Here is a 26,347-nt window from a genome sequence, read left to right as displayed (position 1 = left end):
GATCGAGATAGCAGAGGCCTTAAAGATATCAAAGGAACGTGTTGGTCATATCATTCATCAATATTTGAATATGCGGAAGCTCTGTGCAAAATGGGTGCCGCGCGAGCTCACATTTGACCAAAAACAACAACGTGTTGATGATTCTGAGCTGTGTTTGCAGCTGTTAACTCGTAATACACCCGAGTTTTTCCGTCGATATGTGACAATGGATGAAACATGGCTCTATCACTACACTCCTGAGTCCAATCGACAGTCGGCTGAGTGGACAGCGACCGGTGAACCGTCTCCGAAGCGTGGAAAGACTCATAAGTCCGCTGGCAAAGTAATGGCCTCTGTTTGTTGGGATGCGCATGGAATAATTTTTATCGATTATCTTGAGAAGGGGAAAACCATCAACAGTGACTATTATATGGCGTTATTGGAGCATTTGAAGGTCGAAATCGCGGCAAAACGGCCTCATATGAAGAAGAAAAAAGTGTTGTTCCACCAAGAAAACGCACCGTGCCACAAGTCATTAAGAACGATGGCAAAAATGAATTCATTCATGAATTGGGCTTCGAATTGCTTCCCCACCCACCGTATTCTCCAGATCTGGCCCCCAGCGACTTTTCTTGTTCTCAGACCTCAAAAGGATGCTCGCAGGGAAAAAAATTGGCTGCAATGAAGAGGTGATCGCGGAAACTGAGGCAAAACCGAAGGAGTACTACTAAAATGGTATCAAAAAATTGGAAGGTCGTTATAATCATTGTATCGCTCTTGAAGGGAACTATGTTGAATAATAAAAACGAATTTTGACAACAAAAATTTGTTTTTCTTTGTTAGACCGGGGACTTATCAGCCAACCTGTTATAGCCGAACGGCGTTTCACGAAGAGTGTCATTTTGAAACACCCAGAAAAGTCGTCAGCATTACAGAGAGAGCATCGCTGAAAATATTTTTGGTGGTCGAACCTTGGGTTGAACGAATAACCCTTTTCATTCCAGGCAGGCATGCTAATCATTGCACCACGCTCGAGACGGATGATAGATGTAGTTCTATAAGACCCCTTTTATCTTTGCCACGCATCGATTCAAGATTGTTCTCGAAAAGACGTAAAGTAAGCATGTTACTCGAAGGGCAGATCTACTGAGACCGCATTGCATGAACTGGTCAGCTTTATTGAAAGCGTACTATCTGTCAATGATTACACGATTATGGCTTTCTTCGATGTCTAGCGAAGGGCCATTCAATAACGTCCATCCGAGCTCGATATTAAATGGATTGACAGCTCTGAATGTTGACCAATGAATACTTAGGCTGTTAGGTTAAAGTGGCAGCCCGATTTATTTTCAGGCTCACTTAGACTATTCAGTACATTATGATACTTAGGCTGTTAGACCCATTTCTAACGAAGCGATGTATTTCAGCTACACTAGTACAAGGAGTAGGGAGTTCTATCACCTCTTCTTTGGAATGTTGCTTTAAACAGCCTTCTGGTATCCCTAGAAAATGAAAGTATAAAATTGGTGGAATATGCAGATGATGTGGCTCCAATCCACAATTTGAGATATTATACAAAGAGCCCTCCGGATGACTGAGAAATGGGCGAAAGAGAATGGTCTTGGAGTAAATCCCGCACAGACAGAACTATGTAGTCATATACTGCAAAGATCACAAACTTCCCACCGTTAAGTCCATCTCGTTAGCGAGTATCGAAATTCCCTTTGGTGAGTGCGCAATATATATGGGAGTTATTTTGGAAAAGAAGCTGAACTTTTAGCTTAATATTGAAGAAAGGGCGAGAAAAGCCAAGGTAGCTTTGTACTCATCCAAAAAGGCAGTAAGAAAAAAGTGGGGACTAAAATCGTAAATTGTGAATTGGCTATACACGGCAGTGGTTAGACCTATAATGCTATATGGTGTTGTGGTCTGGTGGCTGGGTTTTCAGAAGCCGACAAGTTTAGAGAAAATTCAGTGAATGGCCTGCTTGTATATCTCAGATGCATTCAGAAAGACAGGGACAGATTCCCTTAATGTCATGCTGCATCTATTGCCTTTAGACATTTTGACCAAATAGTCAGCTGCGGCTGTGCGGTTGCGCGAGATATCGCTGTGGTCGGAAAAAAGGTACGGTCACAGTTCGGTACTCAAAATAATGTCAGATGTGCCAAACATAGTGGATTACACTCTGGCGAAACCATTTTTCGCCACAAAAAGTTGGAAACTCTAATTCCCAACAGTAGGGCTTGGTGCATACAGACCCCGGGGAATAAGCGTTATATAGATTTCTACACTGATGGCCCCATATTGGATGAACAAGCGGGTTTTGGAGTACATTCTAAAGACCCAGGATTGATAAATAGGGTTGGTCCAGAAGTACCAAGGCAGCGTAGAGATTGTACTTTTTCTTCCTTCCTCCAAACTATGTATGTCATTTTATAAAGTCGAATTTTGGAAAGAAAAACGTTCGAAGTAAACGCAAAGAAGTTGTTCAGCTAAAATGGTACTAAATGATCCACACTACATTTACAGTTTGAAAAGTACCAAAAAACAAACAAAATAGTACAAAAAATTAAATTTTCCATCCCTGTTGAGTATACACAGATCTTGTGTATGTGATGAGGGTGATATTTTATCTATTAAGACGAACAGTTTTCATAGGTTCGCAATGGACTGAGTAGTCTAAGTGAGCCTGAAAATAAATCGGGCTGCCTCTTTATCCTCATAGGTTCCTCTATATTGTATGAATTTAGATATTACAAATCAAGTTTTAGTACAAAATTATTAGTTCAAATTTTGATAGATAGCGAAATACCAACTTTCTGTAGATAATTTAAAATCAAAATTAAGCCCTCAATTCCAGAATGCTATTTGCATTTCTGATAGATTAATTCATCAAGGATATATTATGGGATTAAACTGAAAACTAAATTAAAGAAGAATATTTTAGGGAACAAAAAATAGAAAATCACATAGTGAACTTATTAACCATTCACGGCCAAAATGGCCCATTGAGTGGTAACTCCAGCATTGTTGGTGGCAACACAAGTATAGTTGCCAGCATGTCTAGCCCTCACCGATTCTATACTCAAGACACTTATACGTTGACTATTACGGGTAACCATAAGTCCATCATTGCTGAAAACTCGTCCACCATTACGGGTCCAATAGATATCCATAGGTAGATCACCCTTATTAACGGTACAATAGGCCGATACCATATCCATTTCATTTATACTCTCCTCACCAAAATTAAAAGGCATTATTTGGGGTAGAACTGGTAAGAGATTACAAAAGGGCGTTTTATTAAAAAACCAAAACTAAAACAAAAACTAAGAAGATGAATTGTCATATTTATTTAAAATGCTAGAATGCCAACCATTAACCCTCAGCATGGCCGAGGCCATGGTAACACCGCCACTATTGGTGGCAACACAGGTATAATTGCCAACATGACGAGCCCTCACAGATTCTATACTGAGGACACTTAAACGTTGATTATTACGCATGACCACTAAACCATCGTTGGTATAGATACGTCCTCCATTACGAGTCCAATAGATATCCAAAGGTAAATCCCCTTTATTCACCGTACACGATGTGGATACCATGTCCAATTCATTAACACTTTCCTCGCCAAAGTCAAAGGGGACAATTTGTGGTAAAACTTATCGTTTTTACAGGATACAAGAGAAAATATAATTTAAACGAAAAGAAGAAGAAGAAGGAACATTATAAACAAGAAAACAAAACTCTACTCTTTGAGAACATTTTTTAAAAATTATTAACCATTGACTCTTAGATAGGCCGAGTGTTTCATAACCCCAGCATTGTTGGTGGCCACACAGCTATAATTTCCCGCATGACGGGCCCGTACCGATTCTATGCTTAAAACACTCATACGTTGGCTAGTTTTGGTAACCACCAAACCATCATTGGTATATATGCGACCACCATTCCTGGTCCAATGGATATCCAAAGGCAAATCTCCTTTATTTACGGTACACGAGGCTGATACCATATCCAATTCATTAACACTTTCCTCGCCAAAATCAAAGGGCACTATTTGGGGCAAAACTAAGATGGAGCACAAAACGGGGGACAAGGTTAAGAGAGAACTTAAAATCAAACAAAAAACTATCAAAAATATTAGATCTAGTTTTTTTTTTCAAAAAATCTTAATCTTCACCATTAACCCTTAGCTCGGCTGTATGATATGCAACCCCGGCAGCGTTACGTGCCACACATGTATAATTGGCCCTATGACGGGCATGTACCGATTCAATACTCAGCATGCTAATACGTTGCGTTGTCTTGGTTATCAAGATACCATCATTGGTCATAAGACGACCCCCACCCAAACTAGGATCCGGAGCTGTTGTCCAGTGAAGATCTAAGGGTGTATCACCTTTGTTTACCGTACATGTGGCCGAGACCATATCGTTCATGTTGATTATGTCCGAACCAAAATCGAATGGTACTATTTGGGGTGGTACTATTTCATAACAAAAAAATTTTAAAATTGTAAAAATTGTATACAATGATTGATTGAAGAATTATTGAAGGTTATTTTGCTAAAGTGGTTCCACTTCGTACCCCCTTTATACTAAGAAAGAAAATGGATTCATAATGAATTTTAAATTGACTCTTAGCAAAAGGAAAATATATATGTCGGCTAAATCGAAATTATGAACATTCACAGCTTAAAATGTCATGAATTTATAAAAGTATTTTCTTTACTCCATATAAAGTCGACAATGGAACGGAAATGGTTTTGGTGAAAATGAAGAGAAATGATCAATTAAATTCGCATAAATTCAATTCAGTAAATTCATGATAAAATGTGAATGAAATATGTTTTCTACATAAAAGAATTTTTGTATTTTTAAGTTAAATAGTTCTGCTCGGGCGCCACGATTGTCTGAGAATAAAGACACACAAAATTAGACGATCTAAATAAATACATTTGGATAGTAATAAAATATATTTATGAAAAAATACATAATCGCAAGCAAATCGCAAATAACATTATTGTTATATGTTCATGCTCGGGCGCCTACAATTTAAATTCTATATCCAATCCATAGAATTTTTTTTTTGTCATCCAGCTGTTGTTGCATATATTTCTTAACAATGGCAAGTATAATAATCACAAAGGGACTTAAGTGATTGAAGATCATTTTCAAGTAGCTCCGTTAGGCTTTAACTATTAGATAAGAAAAAAAATAAATTACTCATATATATTCTACTTTTCGGCAGTTTAGTTCCCAACAGATATATGAGTATATAAGCAGGATGTTGTTTAGCTAACCTCGCACTTACGGAGCTTCATGAAAATATGAGAAAAACACTAAAATAGCCTTAAGAATAAATTTTCTTATAAATATAATATATAATTAAACAAGTGAAAAATAGAATTTTATTCCATAGAAATTACTCTTTGGTACATGTTTAAATACAGAAAGATAAACCACAGGCCATGGAAAAAAAGTTGTAAGCCTTGGGAGTTGATAGAATTCTACCACAAATTGAAGATTGTATACTATTTGGTAGATTGATAGAATTCTTGATGTTTTGGTCGAATATTTCTTTCCAACTTCAAATACTTCAATTTTCTATAGAAATAAAATTGTGACAAAATTTCCTATAGAAATAAAATTGTGACAAAATTTTATATAGAAATAAAATTTTGACAAAATTTTCTATAGAAAAAAAATTTTGACAAAAGTTTCTATAGAAATAAAGTTTTGACAAAATTCTCTATAGAAATAAAATTTTGATAAACTTTTCTATAGAAATACAATTTTGACAAAATTTTCTATAGAAATAAAATTTTGACAAAATTTCTATAGAATTTCTATAGAAAAAAAATTTTTACAAAATTTTCTATAGAAATAAAATTTTGACAAAATTTTCTATAGAAATAAAATTTTGACAAAATTTTCTATAGAAATAAACTTCTGACAAAATTTTCTACAGAAATAGAATTTTGACAAAATTTTCTACAGATATCAAAATGTTGACAAAATTTTCTATAGAAATAAAATTTTGACAAAATTTTTTATGGAAAAAAATGTTGACAAAATGTTCTATTGGAATAAAATTTTGACAAAATATTCTATAACAATAAAATATTGACAAAATTTTCTATAGAAATAAAATTTTGACAAAATTTTCTATAGGAAAAAAAATTGACAAAATTTTCTATGGAAAAAAATTTTGACAAAATTTTCTATAGGAATAAAATTTTGACAAAATTTCTATAGAATTGCTATAGAAAAAAAATTTGACACAATTTTGTATAGGAATAAAATTTTGACAAAATTTTCTATAGGAACAAAATGTTGACAAAATTTTCTATAGAAATAAAATTTTGACAAAACTTTCTATAGAAATAAAATTTTGAAAAATTTTTTTTTAAAAAAAAATTTTGACAAATTTTGTTTAGAAATAAAATTTTACAAAATTTTCTATAGAAATAAAATTTTGACAAAATTTTCTACAGAAAAAAAAATTTGACAAAATTGTCTATGGAAAAGAAATGTTGACAAAATTTTTTATAGGAATAAAATTTTGACAAAATTTTCTATAGCAATAAAGTATTGACAAAATTTTCTATAGATATCAAAATTTTGACAAAATTTTCTATAGAAATAAAATTTTGACAAAATTTTCTATAGAAATAAAATTTTGACAAAATTTTCTATAGCAATAAAGTATTGACAAAATTTTCTATAGATATCAAAATTTTGACAAAATTTCCTATCGAAACAATATTTTGACAAAATTTTCTATAGATATCAAAATTTTGACAAAATTTTCTATAGAAAAAAAAAATTTGACATACTTTTCTACAGAAATAAAATTTTGACAAAAATTTCTGTAGAAATAAAACTTTGACAAACTTTTCTATAGTAATAAAATTTTGACAAAATTTTCTATAGAAATAAAATGTTTACAAAATTTTCTTAGAAATAACATTTTCACAAAATTTTCTTAGAAATAACATTTTGACAAAATTTTCTATAGATATCAAATTTTTACAAAATTTTGTATAGAAACAAAATTTTGACAAAATTTTCTATAGATATCAAGATCTTGACAAAATTTTCTATAGAAATAAAATTTAAAAAAATTTTATACAGAAATAAAATTTTGACAAAATTTTCTACAGAACTAAAATTTTGGCAAAATTTTCTGTATAAATAAAATTTTGACAAAATTTTCTATAGAAATAAAATTATGACAACATTTTCTATAGAAATAAAATTTTGACAAAATTTTCTATAGGAATAAAATTTTGACAAAATTTTCTATAGCAATAAAATATTGTCAAAATTTTCTATAGATATCAAAATGTTGACATAATTTTATATAGAAATAAAATATTGACAAAATTTTCTATGGGAATACAATTTTGACAAAATTTTCTATAGGAATAAAATTTTGACAAAATTTTCTATAGCAATAAAATTTTGACAAAATTTTCTATAGCAATAAAATTTTGACAAAATTTTCTGTATAAATAAAATTTTGACAAAATTTTCTATAGAAATAAAATTATGACAAAATTTTCTATAGTAATAAAATTTTGACAAAATTTTCTATTGAAAAAAAATTTTGACAACATTTTCTATAGGAATAAAATTTTGACAAAATTTTCTCTAGCAATAAAATGTTGACAAAATTTTCTATAGAAATATAGGTATCAACATTTTGACAAAAAATTTTTTAGAAATAAAATTTTGACAAAATTGTCTATAGTAATAAAATATTGACAAAATTTTCTATACACTCATAGAAAAAATCATGCACGGCGTGCTCATTTCAAAACGATTCGTTCATGAAAGTGAATCAACACACATGTGGTGTCAAACTGTGAACAGGCGGTGTCAATCTGACAACGATAAAATGACACCATGCGTTGTCAAAACAACAACCAGCGTTCATGATCTGAAAACGTTATGGTTACGACTTTATAAACAAAATTAAAAAAAAACTTCCGCTAGCGTGACTCGAACCTGTGTTTCCTGCACCATACGCGTTAACAGTCGCCTTAGCACATTGAACCACCGAGGGAGTTGCCATAATAACGTCTAACGATTATTTTAAGACTTTTCATGGCCAAAGAAAAACGAATGCCGTTCATGAAATTGTGAACGCCCGTGGACGAAATTGTGAACATTCCGTTTTGATTTTTTGTGAACGTTTCCGTTTCATTTTGTCACCGTCCGTTCACGACTATGGAACGTAATTTTTTCTATTAGTGTAGAAATAAAGTTTTGACAAAATTTTCTAGTTTCTATAGAAATAAAATTTTTAATATATAAAGGTGTAAAAGTGTTGACAAAATTTTCTATATATTATATAGAATGTAATTGTGGCAACCGTGCTTGGGAGGCCTTTAGTGTTATCGTCTTCCAAGCCAATGAAGGCCATCAGTTTTGGGATTGAGAAAAGAATAATACTAAATTATTTAGACTATATTGGATTAAATGAGGATTTTAATAGTAGAGCCATGTCTCGAGAGAAAATAACTCTACAAGATACTGATGCAGCCTTTGGGTACTTGGATAATAATTGTCAAAATAGATAAGGGTACTTTATTCTTCATTGCGAATCATGAAGAAGAAAGATATCACGACTTTGGTAAAAAATCAATTTAAGGAATTCTAATTTGGAAATTCATTCTACTCTGTGGACTGTGAGAGCAGAGTTGATGGCCAATTTTTTTTTTCAAGCCATTTTTAATTTTCTATTTGTATAATTAACAAATTTGCTATCAGAAATTGAAGAAGTGAAACAAATAGAAGGCACTTCGAAATCTATTCTACTCTGGGCTGTGGGACATGATTTGAAGGCATAACACTTTAAATAAAAATTGAGGATCACTGTGATACAATATATATTTTTTTATCACTTCAATGGCTAGACTTATATACCGATTATCCAAGGTTTTATACTAGTTTTGGTCGAACCCCAAAACCTATTGCAGCAGTGGTTTATCTCCCCTTTGTAAAAATGGATGACTTAATTGAGAGGTTCCCTTATTCCGTTGCTTATTTTCAGGCGTCACAAAAACGGGGAATATTATCAACAGTCCGTAAAATATTACTATGTGATTTTTTATGAAATATTTATTTCGAATAAAAATGTTTATGGAAAAACATTTTTACAACAATGATAAATGATCAAAGTTAAGTATTTTTACGACTATTTTAGTAACAAACGTATGTTATTTGGAGGTTGGTGATTGATGTTTTTCTGTTACTGCTTTCCAAAAATACATCGTTCAAGTATCGGGATAACTTAGAAACAGATATTTGTTCCACAATATTATTTGTAATTTATTAAGGCCCTTGTTGGTCAAATTCTTTCTGAATTAAATGTATCAAATATGTGTAATTTCTACGGATGTTTAATTAGACATAAAGAGTTGATTCGGGTTTCAAAAAAAAATATCAATTATGACCTAAAAGTATGAGAATTATCAGTACCCCCCATAAAATATTTTTTGAACAAAGAATTGTACTCATTCATTCATTCATCGAAAGCCATTATGATTATTATAAATTTTCGAAAAAATCAGTTGCGAAGTGTTTCTTTTTCGAGAGATTCAACGTAGTTTACAAAATTAGTGAATATCATGTCCCAACGCCCAAGGGAAACGATAAAACCAACGATGACTTTATATGTGTATTTATAAATCCTAATAACTCTGGGATCTTTAATCACGAAAATGGCAATAGTGGATGATACACACAAAGAAAAAATATTTCCTGGGGAACAAAATATATTTTGTACTATTAAAAAAAAATGTTGATGTCAAAATAAAATAGAAACAATTTGCAGATTGCAATGTTTGTCCCTAACGTTTTTTTATTTTTTTTAAAGAAAAATTGTTCGTGTCAAAAGAAAACTTCGTCTTAAATTTTGTTCCCCAGAAAAGAAATCTCTTCTTTCAGTGTATATAGTAGGCTCAGGATCTTAATCATAATAAAAAGATGTTCTACAAGCAGGAAAATAACGAGGCTTTATGATTAACATGAATAATAAATTTATATTAAACATAATAATTAATTAATCATAATAAATAATAAAGCTTCTTTGGGTGAAATATCCCGTTGGAGAATTGTATTATTTTGTATGTTTTAAAACATCTAGAAATATTTATGAATAAAACCCTAAGCCATATGGGTATTATAACAAGTAGAAGGACTAAGGACTCGGACTACCATTTTCGTTTTATAGATCCCAGATATCCCTTGTCATTTTTGGTTTATATGATCTGGGTCAACATTTGTCTGTAGCAATGTGACCTGAAAATTGGTAAATTGAAAAACTTACCCATAACTTGAACTTCTAATGAACCACGAGCCGAGTAGCCTTCAGCATTTTTGGCAACACAAGTGTAAGTAGCCTGATCCGAGTTACGTTCAACATTTTCAATAATCAAGGTACCATTGGGGAAGACCTTTTGTTTGCGGTTAATGGGCAGGGCACGGTTGTCTGTAAGAAAAATAATGGAAAATTAATAAATATATTATACAATTAAAAAAAAGAAAAAATAATCAAGGGTATGATATTTCAGCCAAACGAATTTCTTAATAGCCAAAGGATTTTATTCGAAGCTGAAATCTAAGGCGAATATTCATTTCTTTGATTTCTTTATTTTTGTAGTTATATTGCGATATTTTGTTTTTTATTCAATCACGAAAATAATTGATCCAATTAATTTTTAATTGCTTTTGTCAGTACCAATCAACGACATTACTTAAAACATGAATTGATCTAATTAAAAAAATAATTGATTCATTAATTCATGTGATTAATATTTGTTTTAAATAAATATCTATCCATTTATTTAATATAATTTAAACTTAAATTCGTAAATTTTGATCCGGTTAAAACGTTCTATGGAGATAAAATTTTGACAAAATTTTTTATGGAAATAAAATTTTGACAATATTTTCTATAGAAATATAATTTTGACAAAATTTTCCATGGAAATAAAGTTTTGACAAAATTTTTTATGGAAATAACATTTTGACAAAATTTTCTATACAAATAAAATTTTTACAAAATTTTTTGTAGCACTAAAATGTTGACAAAATTCTCTATAGAAATAAAATTTTGACAAAGTGTTCTATAGCAATCAAATATTGACAAAATTTTCTATAGAAATAACATTTTGACCAAATTTTCTATAGAACTAAAATTTTAACACCATTTTCTATAGAAATAAATTTTTTACAATATTTTCTATAGAAACTAAATTTTTTACAATATTTTCTATAGAATCTTAATTTTTTAACAATATTTTCTATAGAAACTAAATTTTGACCAAACCTTGTATATATATAAAACCTTGACAAAACTGTCTATAGAAAGAAAATTTTGAAAAAATTTTCTATAGAAATAAAATTTTGACAAAATTTTCTATAGCAATCAAATTTTGACCAAATTTTCTATAGAAATTAAATATTGACAAAATTTTCTACAGAAATAAAATTTTGACAAAATTTTCTATAGAAATAAAACTTCACAAAATTGTCTATAGGACGAAAATTTAGCAAAATTTTCTATAGAAATAAAATTTTGACAAAATTTTCTATGGAAATAAAATTTTGTCAAAAGTTCCTACAGAAATAAAATTTTGACAAAATTTTCTATGGAAATAAAATTGTGACTCCATTTTCAATGGAAATAAAATTTTGACAAAATTTTCCATGCAAATAAAATTTTGACAAAATTTTCCATGCAAATAAAATTTTGTCAAAAGTTCCTATAGAAATAAAATTTAGACAAAATTTTATATAGAAATAAAATTTTGACATAATTTTCTATAGATATAAAATTTTGACAAAATTTTCTATAAAAATAAAATCTTGACCAAATTTTCTATAGAAATAAAATTTTGACAAAATTTTCTAGAGAAATAAAATTTTTACAAAATTTTCTATAGAAATAAAACTTCACAAAATTGTCTATAGGACGAAAATTTAGCAAAATTTTCTATAGATATAAAATTTTGACTAAATTTTCTATAAATATAAAATTTTGACAAAATTTTCTATAGATATAAAATTTTGACTAAATTTTCTATAAAAATAAAATCTTGACCAAATTTTCTATAGAAATAAAATTTTGACAAAATTTTCTATGGAAATAAAAGTGTAACAACATTTTCAATGGAAATAAAATTTTGACAAAATTTTCTATAGAAATAAAATTTTGACAAAATTTTCTATAGAAATAAAATTTTGACAAAATTTTCTATGGAAATAAAATTTTGTCAAAAGTTCCTACAGAAATAACATTTTGACAAAATTTTGTATGGAAATAAAATTGTGACAACATTTTCAATGGAAATAAAATTTTGACAAAATTTTCCATGGAAATAAAATTTTGACAAAATTTTCTATGGAAATAAAATTTTGACAACATTTTCTATGGAAATAAAATTTTGACAAGATTTTCATTGGAAATAAAATTTTGTCAAAAGTTTCTATAGAAATAAAATTTTGACAAAATTTTCTATAGAAAAAAAATTTTGACATAATTTTCTATAGATATAAAATTTTGACAAAATTTTCTATAAAAATAAAATCTTGACCAATTTTCCATAGAAATAAAATTTTGACAAAATTTTCTATGGAAATAAAATTGTGACAACATTTTCAATGGAAACAAAATTTCGACAAAATTTTCGATAGAAATAAAATTTTGACATAATTTTCTATAGATATAAAATTTTGACAAACTTTTCTATAAAATAAAATCTTGACCAAATTTTCTATAGAAATAAAATTTTGACGAAATTTTCTATGGAAATAAAATTGTGACAGCATTTTCAATGGAAATAAAATTTTGATAAAATTTTCCATGGAAGTAAAATTTTAACAAAATTTTCAATGGAAATATAATATTGACAAAATTTTCTATAGAAATAAAATTTTGACAAAATATTCTATAGAAAAAAATTTAAAAAAATCTATATAAATAAAATTTTGACAAAATTTTCGATAGAAATAAAATTTTTTAAAGTAAGATTTTTCTGTTTGGTAGTTTTTTTTTATAAAATTTTCTCCAAATTATTTTTGGCTTGAGTGGCAACCATGATACCGGGTTCTCCCATGATCTGTTAGTTTCAAGGATTTATTTGCGATGACTTGGATATAAAATGATAGTTGGGTTTATATTTAAATCTATTTTGAAAAATCGTGACTGACATATTTAATAAAAAAACTTATATTTTTTAATTCGTATTTTTCTCTTCCTAAAAAATTGTGTCACTTTCTGAAAGTGAGTGTAACACCTTTTGACTGTAGTATAGGGGTTTCACATGCTAGTCATTTTAAGATATAAAAACCAAAAATCAATTTTTTCCGAAAAAAATCGAAGGTTTTCCATTTACAATCTACTTGTGATTTGTTAAAAAAATCGAATCAAATCGACTAATCGAACACTGAAAAAAATATCACAAAAAATGGAAGGTTTTCCATCGACTAATATACTTTTGATTTGTTAAAAAATCGAATCAAATCGACTAATCGAACACTGAAAAAGCTATCACAAAAAATTTTCCAATTAAAATTTTAATTCAGTTTTAAATAGTATTTAATTAAAAAATTTAATTGGTTCAACAATTTTTTTTGAATTAGATCAATTAATTTTTTAATTGACTTTGATGATTGATACTACCATTTTTGTGATTGTCGACATTTCAATTAAAAATTAATTGAATCAATTAATTTCGTGATTGAACATAGCCAAAATTAACTTTGAATCAAAAAATCGTTAAATTTGCATTGAGAGGTTGCAAAGTTACAAGTGGACTTTTCAATAATCGCAAAAGTCATAAAATTGATTGATCTAAATTTGAAAACTGTCGACTTTTACAAAATCGAACATTTTGAAAAAGTTGATAAATTGACATTTTGATAAAGGTATCTGTTAGACTTTTTTCCTGAAAAAAGTGTATGTAAAACTTCTTTCCTGAAAAAAGTGTCTGTGAGACATTGTTCCTAAAGAGTGTCTGTAAGACTTTTTTCCTGAAAAAAGTGTCTGTGAGACTTTTTTCCTGAAAAAAGGGTCTGCGAGGCTTTTTCCTGAAAAAGTGTCTGTGAGGTTTTTTCCTGAAAAAAGGGCCTGCGAGGCTTTTTCCTGGAAGCCAACTTAGATTTTTGGTTAAAAATTTGAATATATCGACAGTTCCAAATTTGGAATATATCTACTATGGCAAAATCCAAAATTTTTAAAATAAAATCGAAAAATCTTTTTTTTTATTTTGTCTACAATCAAATGTATTGACAATATCCGAAACTGCAATCTTGTGAACAGTTTAGACCACATTAAATGGCTTATTTTATTTATATGTCTCTACATAGTCTTAATCAACTCACCTCTTTCCCAAACAATCGAATCAATAGGATAGCCAGCAACGGGACATGTAACAACCAAAGTTTCAGTAGCCACAATAGCTTTCTTTTCCATTTGACGAATATAGGGTAAACCGTAGACATTCAATTTAGCCGAATGTTCAGCAATTCCAACTTTACTCTTGGCTATACACTTGTAGAGACCACCATCGTTGGCTTGGACCGAGGTTATATTCAAATACGAAACAACATCACCATTAACTGTAACATATTGGCCCACTTGATAACGATCATTGTTGGCAATCTTTTTGCCATCTAATTCCCAGGAAATTTCAGGAGTTGGATTACCACCAGCAACACACTTTAAGAATACACTTGGTCCAGGTTCCATGGTCTCTTCTTGGAAGGCTTGACGAATAACGGGAGGATCGAAACGGCCACCCAATTTCAATTCAGCACTAGCTTCAGCAGATTCTTGATCATTACGCACAAAACATTGATACATGCCCTTGTCTTCTTTCTTCACCGATTCAATGCGTAAAACGGGATCGGAATGACCCATAGCTTTGCCATCTTTTAACCAACTAACAGTCTTAATGGGATTTCCAGTATATTGGCAGGTGAAAACAGCGGGACGTCCAAAATCAACAGTCTGAGTGGGAGGATCAATTTTCGCCGATAGTGGGGCAGTAACAGTTAACACAGTTTCAACCGATTCACCACCTACGGAGTTGTTTACAACGCACAAATATTTTCCAGAATCATCGACAACGGCATCTTTGATAATTAAAGTTCCAGAGACTTGTTTGACACGATCATTTAAGACTACAGCTTGTTTGCGGGTTGTTCCTTCAATGAATTTATACCATCTGTAATGATAAATCAAAAGGGGAATTAGTTTGGGACAAAGATGTAGCATTTAGACAAATAGAAATGATCTTGAAATATGTTCGGTATGAAATGTCCATATTGTCACCATAGTTTTTGCTAAGACATCCAAGAAAGCAAAAACTGGATGATATGATTGACAAATGTACCAGAAATTATATTTATTTCTTGTGTTTTCGAATCTGCTGCACCTCGAAAGTAACGAATGTTGATGTAGTCCTCTAACATCGAGCAGCTCTTTTACTTACCATTAAAGCCAGTATCAGCTTTCCAACCTACCGTTAAGATTTTCAGTTTGTTTGCAAAGATGTTAAATTTCACATTTCACACAAATTTTTCAAGATCATTTTTATTTGTTGCGGAAAATAGAGCCTGATATAACCCTAGCACGAAATCCTAGAGAGACGAAGAAGATCTACAAATAAATAAATTAAAGAACTACTTAAGTTGTATTACCTAAACATGTCTGGATTACATTTCTTAGTATGAAAGGGTTGGCGCTGGTAACTGCATTTTCAGTTCCTATATAGGCAATACTTTTTTACGAAATTTACTTTAATATGGGACCTCTATTTACTATATTGCCAAGTAACATATATTTTAGTTATTTATGTACTCTCAATATAATTCAACAGCTGAATAGGATCCCGATTTCGTGTGACAAGTGTAAAAGAGTACCAATGGAGGAAACTCATGATATGAGGTCAACCTCATGGGGTTTAGATATCACTTCATTACAAGCCTTAGGTTTGCTGAATTCAAGCCCAGATAAGGGTTTGAAAATTGTTAAGTGAAAAATTATTCAATTTGGAAAGAATAATTCTCGTATGAACAGATACACAATATGAGCAAATACCAACAGTCTTCATTTATAGACAAGTAAAGAAAGTTCAAAGTCAAACGGCGCTCACTGTATTATACACTTCAACACAATGTTGACCAAAATTTTTGATACCATCTGAAATCTTTTGAATTTGTTGCGAGTTTTATATTCCCATATGCATGAATTTGAATCTGAACCGAATTATTTAGACAAAATACCATAATACCATACACTTCTACAAAATCTATGTACTTAAAATTTAAATCTAACGTTATGGGACGAAACACAATTTTAGTAAAAACCAAATAAGGAAAATCTGAAATCGGGCGGGGCCGACTATAATATACCCTGCACAAATTCGTATTAAGATCTACATTTCGATCAAATCTAAAATCCTTCAAATTTGTTAAGTGCTTTATATAAAGATTTATGTTCCCAGTAACCAATATTTAAAACTGACCCGATTTGGACAATATTTTGTAAGACTTCTACAAAATCTTGGGCACAGCTAATGCCTTGGGCACAGTGTGGCGCAGGGTATAAATTAGAGGTGTGCACGTGACACGAAATTGTCGTGACTCACGAAAATTTTCGTGATTCGTGCGTGAGTCGTGAGTCACGCTCATGACAACAGCGAAAATATCCCTGCTCACCAACATAAAACGCTTAAAGGGTGACACGGTCAAAATTTGGTCAAGGGAAAACGCGTGTAAATCGGTAAAATCGTTTATTTAAAAAATCAAATTAAATTTCTTTTTCAAGTTCAATTAGTATAAAATTCAGGAAAAATATTCAGTTAGGCTTTCGCTTTTCCAAATCCGAATTGCCGGGCCTCACGCTTGACACCTGCCATCAGATTTTGTACAGCCACCTTGTCCACCTTCTTCGCCGCAGAAAGCCAGTTTGCCTTGAACTGCTGCTCGTCCTTAGCAGTTTTTTTGGTCTTCTTTAGGTTCTGCTTGACAATAGCCCAGTATTTCTCAATTGGGCGGAGCTCTGGTGTGTTGGGAGGGTTCTTGTCCTTGGGAACCACCTGCACGTTGTTGGCGGCGTACCACTCCATGGCCTTTTTACCGTAATGGCAAGATGCCAAATCCGGCCAAAACAGCACGGAACAACCGTGTTTCTTCAGGAAAGGCAGCAGACGTTTATTCAAACACTCTTTCACGTAAATTTCTTGGTTGACAGTCCCGGAAGCTATGAAAATGCTGCTTTTCAAGCCACAGGTACAGATAGCTTGCCAAACCAGATATTTCTTTGCGAACTTTGATAGTTTTATGTGCTTGAAAATATCTTCTACCTTTCCCCTTCCATTTGCCGTATAAAACTCCTGTCCCGGAAGCTGCTTGTAGTCGGCTTTGACGTAGGTTTCGTCGTCCATTACCACGCAGTCAATCTTCGTCAGCATCGTCGTGTACAGCCTCCGGGATCGCGCTTTGGCCGTCGTATTTTGTTTATCATCGCGATTTGGAGTCACTACCTTCTTGTAAGTCGATAGTCCGGCTCGTTTTTTGGCTCGATGCACGGTTGTAGACGATACACCCAGCTTATTTGCGGCATCTCGGAGAGAGAGGTTAGGGTTTCGCTTGAAACTACCGGCAACTCCAGACTTCCTGGCTGTCGACAAACGTTCCCCAAATACTTTAATTACATTTGTAACGGTTGATTTGGCAACTTTTAGCGATTTTGCCAGCTTTGCGTGCGAGTAGCTCGGATTTTCGCGATGCGCGAGCAAAATTTTGATACGCTGCTCTTTTTGCTTGGACGGCATTTTGACAACTGAAGAGTGAATTCCAAAATCAAAATAGGAGCAACATTCTACACACACACACCTTCAAAATGAGGGGTGTTCAGGTTTTTTTGAAATTGAAAGAATTGAAAGAAATACGTCAAGTTTATATTGATTGAAAATTTTGAGAAAATTTTCTATAGGAATAAAATTTTAAGAAAATTTTCTTTAGAAATAAAATTTTCTATTGAAATAAAATTTCGACTAAAATATCTATAGAAATAAAATTTTAACAAATTTTTCTATCGAAATAAAAATTTTACAAAATTTTACATAGAAATAAAATTTTGCCAAATTTTCCATAGAAATAAAATTTTTGACTAAATTTTTTATAGAAATAAAATTTTGACTAATTTTTTTATAGAAATAAAATTTTGACAAATTTTCCCATCGAAATAAAAATATTACAAAATTTTCTATAGAAAAAAAATTTGACCAAATTTTCTATAGAAATAAAATTTTGACTAAATTTTCTATAGAAATAAAATTTTGAGAAAATTTTCTATAGAAATAAATTTTAAATAAATTTTTATGCTAGTCTAACATTCTAGGAAATTTCCAATTACATTCCGTAATTGGAAGTTGCTTTTCATTTACAGTCATACCGTACATTGATCGAATGAATAACGCAATGGAAACTAGTTTGTGTAAAAACTTTTTTAGTTACAAAAATGTGAAGTGTTTTAAAAAATTTAGTTTAGCCGGAGTCGGAGTGGAGCAAAATTTTTACGACTCCGATTTACGACTCCGATTTTTAGATTTAGCAAAATATTTCTCTCAAACTAAGAGGTACTTCACAAGTGTTGTACAGAAATAAAAGTTTGGCAAAATTTTCTATAGAAATAACATTTTGACAAAATTTTCCATAGAAAAATTTTTCTATAGTAACAAAATTTTTTAACAAAATTTTTTTAACAAAATTTTATATAGAAATAAAATTTTCTACAGAAATATAATTTTGGCAAAATTTTCGATAGAAAAAAAATTTTGACAAAACTTTCTATAGAAATTAAATGTTGACAACATTTTCTATAGAGATACAATTTTGTCAAAATTTTCCATAGAAATAAAATTTTAACAAAATTTTCTATAGGAATAAAATTTTGACAAAATTTGTTATAGATAACATTTTGATAAAATTGTCTACAATAAAAAAATTTCTACAAAATTTTCTACAGCAATAAAATGTTGACAAAATTTTCTATAGAAATACAGTTTTGACGAGACAATTCTAAGTAAAAAAATTTTACAAAATTTTCTTATAGAAAGAAAATTTTGACAAAATTTTCTATAGAAAGAAAATTTTGACATGATTTTTGGTAATTTTTTGGTAAAATTTTCTGCAAATTTTGGTACATTATTTTTGGCTTGAATGGCAACCGATTGAAGGCCATTATTTGCGCCGAAGGTAGGCAATTTGAACAAATCTAAGCCGATTCCAAAAGTTGCAAGTATTTCCGACACCTTGTATATGCTGTTCAAATACAATTAAAAAAATGAAAAAATATAGCACTTTACTTTAGTGCCTACATTTAGTCTTTTAATTCGTATCGCATTAAATTGGATCCAATAACGAGATGGTATTTTAATCTATCCTAACTTATTCACCGTTGACCACGTAAAATCTAGATTATTAAATCGAAATTATTTGCTAAACTATTGATACCTATAAACTGGTACTGGATATGCCTGACCAGGACAATGTCCTACAAAAATGTCTCCTTTTGGAACTTCATTTAATTCTATACTCTTAGCTGCAACTCTGGGCTTAACGAGTCCCACGGGTTCTACAATGAAAAATCGAAAGTTTTTCCATTAAATTTACAAAATAAAGACAATGAGAAAACTGCCAAATGTCGAAGATTTCCAAACACATGTAGCATTCTCTACACACGAAGAGATTTCTTTTCTCAAGAACAAAATAATGGTTAAGCGAATTTTTCTTTTGATACAAAAATTTTTTTTTTAAACAAATAAACAAGAATACGTTTTAAATAAATTTGGATTAATTTGCTTTTAAAGTAAATACTTTTAAACAAGGGGGAATTTCGTTTGTCTACAATTTCGTTCAGGAGGAATGCAATTTTTCTTTGGGTATATGCATACCTAAAAGCTGGCATTGGATAAGCTTGAGCTTGACACAAAATAGCAAAACTTTCTCCAGAGTGCATAGTATGCTCTTGTAAACGATCGCCGGATACCCGAGGACCAACACTACCAATTGGTTCTGAAAATTTTATTAAGGTTTAAGTATGACAACATAGATCTTAACCTAAACAAACTGCCTGAATGTTATACACCGGTTAAAGAGAGGTATGCAATTGATAAAAACCTCGTTGGTTACCATGACATGAAAAACTAATAATTAAAACAAGTAAGGAAAGTCTAAAGTCGGGCGGGGCCGACTATATTATACCCTGCACCACTTTGTAGATCTAAATTTTCGATACCATATCACATCCGTTAACTGTGTTGGGGGCTATATATAAAGGTTTGTCCCAAATACATACATTTAAGTATCACTCGATCTGGACAGAATTTGATAGACTTCTACAAAATTTATAGACTCAAAATTTAAGTCTGCTAATGCACTAGGATAGAACACAATGTTAGTAAAAAAAAAATATGGGAAACATTTAAATCTGAAGCAATTTTAAGGAAACTTCGCAAAAATTTATTTATGATTTATCACTCGATATATATGTATTAGAAGTTTAGGAAAATTAGAGTCATTTTTACAACTTTTCGACTAAGAAGTGGCGATTTTACAAGGAAAATATTGGTATTTTGACCATTTTTGTCGAAATCAGAAAAACACATATATGGGAGCTATATCTAAATCAGAACCGATTTCTACCAAATTTGGCACGCATAGCAACAATGCTAATTCTACTCCCTGTGCAAAATTTCAACAAAATCGGAGTTAAAAATTGGCCTCTGTGGTCATATGAGTGTAAATCGGGCGAAAGCTATATATGGGAGCTATATCTAAATCAGAACCGATTTCAACCAAATTTGGCACGCATAGCTACAATCCTAATTCTACTCCCTGTGCAAAATTTCAACAAAATCGGAGTTAAAAATTGGCCTCTGTGGTCATATGAGTGTAAATCGGGCGAAAGCTATATATGGGAGCTATATCTAAATCTGAACCGATTTCAACCAAATTTGGCACGCGAAACTACAATGCTAATTCTACTCCCTGTGCAAAATTTCAACTAAATCGGAGTTAAAAATTGGCCTCTGTGGTCATATGAGTGTAAATCGGGCGAAAACTATATATGGGAGCTATATCTAAATCTTAACCGATTTCAACCAAATTTGGCACGCATAACTACAATGCTAATTCTACTCCCTGTGCAAAATTTCAACAAAATCGGAGTTAAAAATTGGCCTCTTTGGTCATATGAGTGTAAATCGGGCGAAAGCTATATATGGGAGCTATATCTAAATCTGAACCGATTTCAACCAAATTTGGCACGCATAGCAACAATGCTAATTCTACTCCTTGTGCAAAATTTCAACCAAATTGTAGGAAAACTCTGGCTTCTGGGACCGTATTAGTCCATATCGGGCGAAAGATATATATGGGAGGTATATCTAAATCTGAACCGATTTCAATAAAATTTTGCACATTTGACTATACTACCAATTGTACTCCTGTGCAAAATTTCAACCAAATTGGGGTAATACTCAGGCTTCTAGGGCCGTATAAGTGCATATCGGGCGAAAGATATATATGGGAGCTATATCTAAATCTGAACCGATTTCTTCCAAAATCAATAGGGTTCTATTTTGACCCAAAACACATACTTGTGCCAAATTCGAAGTCGATTGGGCTTAAATTACTACCTAATCCCTTGGTTACAAAAATGTGTTCACGGACAGACGGACAGACGGACATGGCTATATCGACTCAGGAGCCCACCCTAAGCATTTTTGTCAAAGACACCATGTGTCTATCTCGTCTCCTTCTGGGTGTTGCAAACATATGCACTAACTTATAATACCCTGTTCCACAGTGTGGCGCAGGGTATAAAAATAACCCTTTCATATGTCTCCTAATGTTCTTTAACATTCAGCTTTAAAAACAAATTGTAACAATGCATCAAGTTTAAGAACGATTTCAATCCTATTGACTTCAGTTTAGTAGAATTTTCTGTTATATAATTCCAATACAGAGTCCAATCACATAATTACAAAAACAAATTACCTTCAATATTTTCATATTCTCTTTGTGTATGCAACCATTCTTACAGTGTAATTACAACCCAATTTTATAGCTAAAAGTGCCACCTTCTAAAAAAATCTTCTAAATTTTAATATAAGTATAATTTTTTTGTACCTAAAGAATGGTGTGGGATAAGCTTGACCCATACAAACAATAGCCAAACTATCATTGAGTGTTCTCGTTATCTCCTGCAAACGACCACCGTTTATTTTAGGTCCCACACTTCCCATAGGATCTATAAGATTCATTCAAATTAAGTTTTACAATTTTTTTTTAAATGATTTTCATTTCCAAATACTTAAGAAAACTGACTGAAAATTTTGACTAGACTCTAGAAATAAAACACACCTTATAATAGGAACCGGAAATGCTTGAGCTTGACACAAAAGGGCAAAGCTATGACCAATTTCTCTTACAAATGTAAAGCTCTTGGAGTCACCCGAAAAGGTAGGAGCCTTTGCACCAACAGGTTCTAAATCAAATTTAAATCAATTAATATCACAAATAAAAAGAAAAATGTGAAAACTGCTGGATTGGCAAAGCTAGCGGAATTCTGGGAAGACTTCATATATTTCTTTTAAAATATGATCTGTGTTCCAGTTACACACAAAAATAATTTTCTGATTTAATCACAAAATTAATTGATCCAATTAATTTTTTAATTGAAATTTCTTTAATCACGAAAAGTAATTGATTAAAAAATTAATTTGTTTCATTAGAAAATTTCAATTAATTTTTTTAATTAAATAAATTAAAAATTTAATTGATGTCTATTACAAAATTCAATATCTTACACAGAAAAAAATTTCACGAAAAATTTTCCAATTAAAATCTTAATCGAGTATATACGGCCGTAAGTTCGGCCATGCCGAAGCTTATGTACCCTCCACCATGGATTGCGTAGAAACTTCTACTGAAGACTGTCATCCACAATCGAATTACTTGGGTTGCGGTAACACTTGCCGATGGCAAGGTATCTTAAAACTTCCTAACATACGTGGCATTTATTAAACTAAAAAAGGGCTATTAAATGCGTATATAATTAAGTTTAAAGTTTCTATAGAAATAAAATTTTGACAAAACAATATTTTGACAACATTTTCTATAGAAGTAAAATTTGGAAAAAATGTTCTATAGAAATAAAATTTGGAAAAAATTTTCTATAGAAATAAAATTTTGACAAAATTTTCTAAAAAATAAAATTTTGAAAAAATTTTCTATAGAAATAAAATTTTGACAAAATTTTCTATAGAAATAAAATTTTGACAAAATTTTCTATAGAAATAAAATTTTGACAAAATTTTCTATAGAAATAACATTTTGACAATATTTTCTACAAAAATAAAATTTTGGTAGATTATTTTGGCTCGAGTGGCAACCATGATTATGAACCGATATAGACCAATTTTTGTGTCATTGGGGATCGGTTATATATATAACTATAGACCGATATGGACCAATTTTGGCATGGTTATTAGCGGCCTTATACTAACACCACGTTGCAAATTTCAACCGGATCGGATGAATTCTGCTCCTCCAAGAGGCTCCGGAGATCAAATCTGGGGATGGATTTATATGGGGGCTATATATAATTATGGACCGATATGGACCAATTCTTGCATGGTTGCTAGAGACCATATACTAACACCACGTACCAAATTTCAACCGGATCGGATGAATTTTGCTCCTCTAAGAGGGTCCGGAGGTCAAATCTGGGAATCGGCTTATATGGGGGCTATATATAATTACGGACCAATATGGACCAATTTTGGCATGGTTGTTAAAGACAATATACGAACACCACGTACCAAATTTTAATCGGATCGGATGACTTTTTCTCCTCTTAGAGGCTCCGCAAGCCAAATCGGGGGATCGGTTTATATGGGGGCTAGATATAATTATGGACCGATGTGGACCAATTTTTGCATGGTTGTTAGAGACCTTATACTAACAACATGTACCAAATTTCAGCCGGATCGGATGAAATTTGGTTCTCTTAGAGGCTCCGCAAGCCAAATCGGGGGATCGGTTTATATGGGGGCTATATGTAATTATGGACCGATATGGATATGAATTTTGCTCCTCCAAGAGGCTCCGGAGATCAAATCTGGGGATCGATTTATATAATTATGGACCGATATGGATCAATTCTTGCGTGTTTGTTAGAGACCATATACTAACACCATGTAGCAAATTTCTGCCGGATCGGATGAAATTTGCTTATCTTAGAGCAATCGCAAGCCAAATTTGTGGGTCCGTTTATATGGGGGCTATACGTAAAAGTGGACCGATATGGCCAATTTGCAATACCATCTGACCTACATCAATGACAACTACTTGTGCCAAGTTTCAAGTCGATAGCTTGTTTCGTCCGGAAATTAGCGTGATTTCAACAGATGGACGGACATGCTCAGATCGACTCAGAATTTCACCACGACCCAGAATATATATACTTTATGGGGTCTTAGAGCAGTATTTCAATGTGTTACAAACGGAATGACAAAGTTAATATACCCCCATCCTATGGTGTAGGGTATAAAAATATGCAATTAAAAATTTAATTAATTCAACAAATTATTTAAGTGCAATAAAAATCAATCACAAAAAATAATACTAGCAATTAATTATTTAATTGGTTTAATTAATTTTTTAATTGGCCTTCAATCAATTTTTTAATTGATACTATCATTTCTGTGATTGAAGACATTTCAATTAAAAAATTAATTGGATCAATTAATTTCGTGATTGAATCAGAACATTTTTTTGGTGTGTAACTGATTTTGTGTTTTTATTTCGATTAAAAATTGATTGTATCAAATAATTTTTTAGTTAAAAATTAAAAAAAAATCAATCATTTTTTTATCTGGATTAGTTTCTAGTGTTTGTTTAAAACGTTAATTGTGTCAATTAATTTTTTAATTAAAAATTTAAAAATTTTCAATTATTGACTCAATGTTACTAGTTTGATTAAAAAATTAATTGTATCAATTAATTTTTTAATTGAAAAAGCTTTCAGCTTCAATTTCATTTTTAAATGAAAATATATTTTTTTAGTTTTTTTATTTTCTTTCAAATTTAGAATTTTTAGAGTTACCTTATAATTGGTACTGGATATGCTTGAGCTTGACACAATAAAGCAAAACTTTGGCCATAATGACGTATAATAGTCGAACTAGCTAGATCAGTTGAAAATGTGGGAGCTTTTGATCCTACCGGCTCTGAAAAATAAAAAATTCCAAATTTCGAATAACAACGAAGATAAAAGCAAATTAAGATCGGAACCAGTTGGTAGTGAAATCGCGTTAACTAAGTTTGTTTTTTTTTTAATATTTAAAATTGGGAAACCCCTTCTGTAGCTCATTAAAATCTACAGAAAAACTAATGAATATTAAATATTTACCCCCATATGCAAAAAAGTTAAAGAAAACTTCAAGCCTACTTTTACCATATAAATTCCTTCGATAAACTGTCAATAACTTATCTTACATATGGACATTAGTAAATTTTACCTTATTATAGGTACTGGATAAGCTTGAGCTTGACACAATAAAGCAAAACTAGTGGCATAATGACGTGTTATAGTAAAACTTGAAATATCACTGGAAAATGTTGGAGCTTTAGCACCGACGGGTTCTATAAAATAAATGACATAAAAACAAAATAAAATCTGAACGATTATATAGCCCTTAACCCATTAAACCGATTGCTAGTGTGGCTTGTCCGTTTTATTTAGAAAACAAAACAACTTTTCCTATTACCTAAAGAAAGGCACTGGATAGGCTTGGGCTTGACAAAGTAAAACTAAATCCTTTCCTTGTTCCTCCCAAAATGTACTGCTTTTCAATGAAGATGGAAAAGCAGGAGCTTTGGAACCCAAAGGCTCTGTAAAAAAACAAATCATATACAATATTTGGAATAGGTCATAATAGCGTTTGTTGGTAATTGAAAACTGCCTGAATTAAAGACAACCCTTTGGAAAAATATATTGGTTAAATAATAAATATTAAATAATAAGTAATAACCTAAACTTTAGGACACAATATTTATATTACGCACTCAAAAAAAAATATTTACGTGATATTAAAGATTACCTAACCTACATTTTATGATGCGCAATTTCCACAATATTAAGGACAAATTGCTTTAAAATAATGACATTTTAATTAAAATAACGTCAAAAAACAATTATTACATGTAGGACACACTGAAAAAACAGTGACTCACCGAGAAAAAAATTTGGTTAATTTTAGAAAATT

General features: G+C 31.0%; 1 protein-coding gene across 1 annotated transcript in view; it reads right to left on the bottom strand.

Annotated features, from left to right (window-relative positions):
- LOC142239673 (cell adhesion molecule Dscam1-like) overlaps window positions 1–25,786 on the bottom strand; it is a 179,970-nt gene extending 154,184 nt beyond the window's left edge. Inside the window, exons 1-11 of the mRNA XM_075311459.1 lie at window positions 25,783–25,786; window positions 25,601–25,724; window positions 25,305–25,309; window positions 22,390–22,563; window positions 22,206–22,326; window positions 19,967–20,074; window positions 14,796–15,229; window positions 14,385–14,675; window positions 10,327–10,488; window positions 3,769–4,056; window positions 2,969–3,256 (exon numbers count right to left, since the gene is read on the bottom strand). Of these exons, the coding sequence (XP_075167574.1) occupies window positions 2,969–3,256; window positions 3,769–4,056; window positions 10,327–10,488; window positions 14,385–14,675; window positions 14,796–15,229; window positions 19,967–20,074; window positions 22,206–22,326; window positions 22,390–22,563; window positions 25,305–25,309; window positions 25,601–25,724; window positions 25,783–25,786 (1,999 nt within the window). The remainder of the gene's footprint in view (window positions 1–2,968; window positions 3,257–3,768; window positions 4,057–10,326; window positions 10,489–14,384; window positions 14,676–14,795; window positions 15,230–19,966; window positions 20,075–22,205; window positions 22,327–22,389; window positions 22,564–25,304; window positions 25,310–25,600; window positions 25,725–25,782) is intronic.
- Window positions 25,787–26,347: the final 561 nt, after the last annotated feature.

The sequence above is a fragment of the Haematobia irritans genome, chromosome 5 (genome assembly GCF_050003625.1).
Source record: "Haematobia irritans isolate KBUSLIRL chromosome 5, ASM5000362v1, whole genome shotgun sequence".
NCBI lineage: Eukaryota > Metazoa > Arthropoda > Insecta > Diptera > Muscidae > Haematobia > Haematobia irritans.
This window is presented reverse-complemented; position numbering and strand designations above follow the sequence as displayed.